Genomic DNA, 3251 nt, shown 5'->3' on the forward strand with positions numbered 1-3251 from the left:
CCAAGATCAGCAGAAAACATGTTTGGGTAGCGCTACACGACACACTCTTCCAAATTCGGTCTCGATATGTTACACGGTGTCAGATACTTGAAAATTGTGTTTCAAGCCAATTCGTTTAACCAACCTTAGGTAGTTTCTAGAGTATATTTTAATGCGAAATTGGTGAATTTATTACCCAAATTTAGTGTTATCATCTCTGATTGTGATTATTTCATTCCATATTTTAATTTTTCATTAGATCGCATTTCCTGAATAATTTCCGCTTAAGGCTTCAAATTTTTCTACTTAAGTAAATCCACACCAAAAACTAAAATAGTTCATGTTTCGTGTCATGGCAGAAATTTACACTCCTAGAAAGAAGTGGTCAAAAGTTGCTCATAGCGTACTCAAATGCCAGCAACATTACACAACCCGCTAATTTTGTACAAGGTTAGAAGTAATTCAAACCTTAAGTTACGATTGCGGCTTTTTTCAGCTAACTGGTGGCCAAGTTCACTCCTCAGATTAGACACAGAATCACCGTTAACAGCCTAATAACATCACAACAATATTAGAAAAGCAATAGAGCAATATCAGGAAATCAAAAGAAAAATGCAAGCACAGAATATATGAAATCACTTTCAAACCCTTGCAAGTTGTGTGAGCTCGTTACTAAACACATCTTTTATTTAGAAACACGCAACCCATTGCATGCTTTTCACCAACTGACGTTAACTTTTGTCATTTAAAATGACAATTTTGCCCTTACACCTAATGGACAAAATGTGTAATTTACTTTTATATTTCTTTCTTTCACATTTTTTCTTTTATTGTTCTTAATCTCTTTTATTTTTTTGAGAAGAAAACCAAAATTTTATTAGCCAATTAATAAACTTATCTATGCTATAAAAATATAGTTGTTTGAAGAATGAAACTGAAAACTTACAAGACAATGTGATCCATCATCAAGCACAATCTCATACGACTGATCAAGAACCTCGTTTATCAAAGCCTGCTTCTGTGATAAGCTACCGATACCTTGATCGATCACACATTCAACATCTAAAGATAACAACTGTAGATAATCATTATTATTTATTACTAGATAATATCATTACTTTTGTATCTTTACAAAATTATATATGATATACCAAAAATATTTACCTGCTGAAATAAACAGGGATTCAAAGTCGCACTAAACTCGATGTTCAAATCTTTTAATCCGCTGCTGAAAGCTTTGCTGTTGTGAAGACGCCAGTTCCATAAATCTGCATCCTCGATGTATTCAAACAGCGCACGAGCGCGTTCAAACTTCTGAAGATGACTCAATTTATTTGCATTTTCAAGAGCTAAGAGCTTTTCTTTAAAATAATCGTACGCGATTGTGGCCCCGCTCCTTCCCATATCGATCACCTTAGTCACATTCTCACTGTTAAACTCACCATCTTCAAGCGCTTTGAGTGCGGTTTTATGGTGATCTAGTATAATTACACTGCACAAATAAAAATTAAAACAATTTAATACTTTTGTTGGCTAATTCACCAACATGTTCCATGAAGGGGCGTGCATGGTCCGGTTTTGGGCTCAAACCTAACCAGAAACCGAGATTTTGGATTTTGAAAACCGTTCATTTTGGTTTTTCCAGTTTCAGTTTGTTTTTTTCGGTTTCAGTTTTTGCGCTTTTGCCATTTGGGCTTCAAACTTTGGGCTTAACCAAACAAAAATTCCGTTATTGCCTTTTTTGAAAACCATTCAGTTTTGCCATTTCAGCTTCAAATTTTGGGCTCAAACCAAACAAAAACCCAGAATTTTGGTTACTGAGTCTTTGAAAACCGTTTGATTTTGGTTTTTTCAGTTTTCCCATTTGGGCTTCAAATTTTGGGCTCAAACCAAATAAAAAACTGGAATTACGGTCATTTAATTTTCGATTTTGCCTTCAAAGTTTGGGCAAAAAAAAAATTGCCTAAAATAACGAATTCGGACCTAAATGTTTTTGTTTTTAAATAAATAATTGATTATTATACATTTGAGCTTGTTTTTTAGAATTTGATTACATGCAAAGCCGAAACCGAAAGTTAGGTTTTTACGAAAACATAAAACCAAACCATCGGTATTCAAATGGGTTCGGTTTTCTTATTTCGACGGTTCTTCCAGTTTCATGCACACTCCTATTTAAGTGACCACGATTACTGTTTGATCAAAGAAAGTTTCATCATTCGATCCTACTTTGAGTTTTAAGATTGTTGACTTGTTCAAGCATACAGTTAAATTCAGTCTAAAGTAAACAAACGGTCAACTTTGGGTGAGAGCTGCTGAACAAAACCAGGAGGTCCAACAAAATCAAGAAGATAAGCGTCAGTTATTTGATCCACAGGAAGCTCTTCAACTCTGAAAAAAACACCAGGTTAATAACAGGAGAGAGGAGAGTATACTAAATTGTTAATGTTAAATTGCTATATATATATATATATATATATATATATATATATATATATATATATATATAAAAGTAAGTGGGTTTGACTTTTTAGTATATACTTAAAACACAATAAATTAGTTCGACGGTTTCTAACCCATCATGGGCTGTATTTGAAGTAAGGTACCCTAAGAAGGTACTAGAACTCGATTAGCTAAGACTAAAGAGGTAAGAAGGTGTTAAGTCCCCATCGAACCTCAAACTCACTTACTTCAGCCCAATATAGCATTTAATCTAAGTCTAGGGCTAAAAGTGTCAAAAATCGAAATTTCTGAGTTTTCCCTTTGATGCCGATTTGATCCCCATTTGATCCAATCTTTTGAAATAACCTCCAAGGGATGTGTGTGGACATTTATGCCTAGTTAATTCGTTAACTTGTTGCAAAAGTTGGACGAATTTAGTTGATTTGCATTCACTTCTTTCCTTAAACGAATTATTCACCAAATCTCGTTAATTAAACATGATTCATCAGCCCCTTTATATAATCTAACACCCATTATGTAACATTTGATATTTTTCAAACTCGAAAACCTGACCCGTTTTAAATTTTTGATTTTCATGAAATATTATTTTTTTTCTATTATGATATTTATCATTGATTTGTATTTGTTAAGTTACAACCTAGATTTCAATGCTATATTATTATTATTATTATTATTAACATCCTACTTTTAAAATAATAAATAAGATAATTTTATTTATTTAATTGACTGTTATTATTTAATTATGTTAATTGATAATAAGTGGAGTTGTGGACTTGAAAACAAAAGATGGATTAGGGGACGGCTATGTGTCT

General features: G+C 32.8%; 1 protein-coding gene across 1 annotated transcript; it reads right to left on the bottom strand.

The window, feature by feature from the left end:
- Window positions 1-333: 333 nt before the first annotated feature.
- Window positions 334-1507, bottom strand: LOC143603810 (uncharacterized). Its single transcript, XM_077080503.1, has 3 exons — window positions 1144-1507; window positions 926-1054; window positions 334-530 (listed from the first exon to the last, which is right to left on the bottom strand). Exons 1-3 carry the CDS (start codon window positions 1381-1383, stop codon window positions 387-389), a joined length of 513 nt encoding a protein of 170 aa, XP_076936618.1. The 5' UTR covers window positions 1384-1507; the 3' UTR covers window positions 334-386.
- Window positions 1508-3251: the final 1744 nt, after the last annotated feature.

Source organism: Bidens hawaiensis, unplaced genomic scaffold, assembly GCF_021521415.1.
Source record: "Bidens hawaiensis isolate Kalapana, Puna unplaced genomic scaffold, B.hawaiensis_p1.1 tig00062823_1, whole genome shotgun sequence".
In the NCBI taxonomy this organism is placed as follows: Eukaryota; Viridiplantae; Streptophyta; class Magnoliopsida; order Asterales; family Asteraceae; genus Bidens; species Bidens hawaiensis.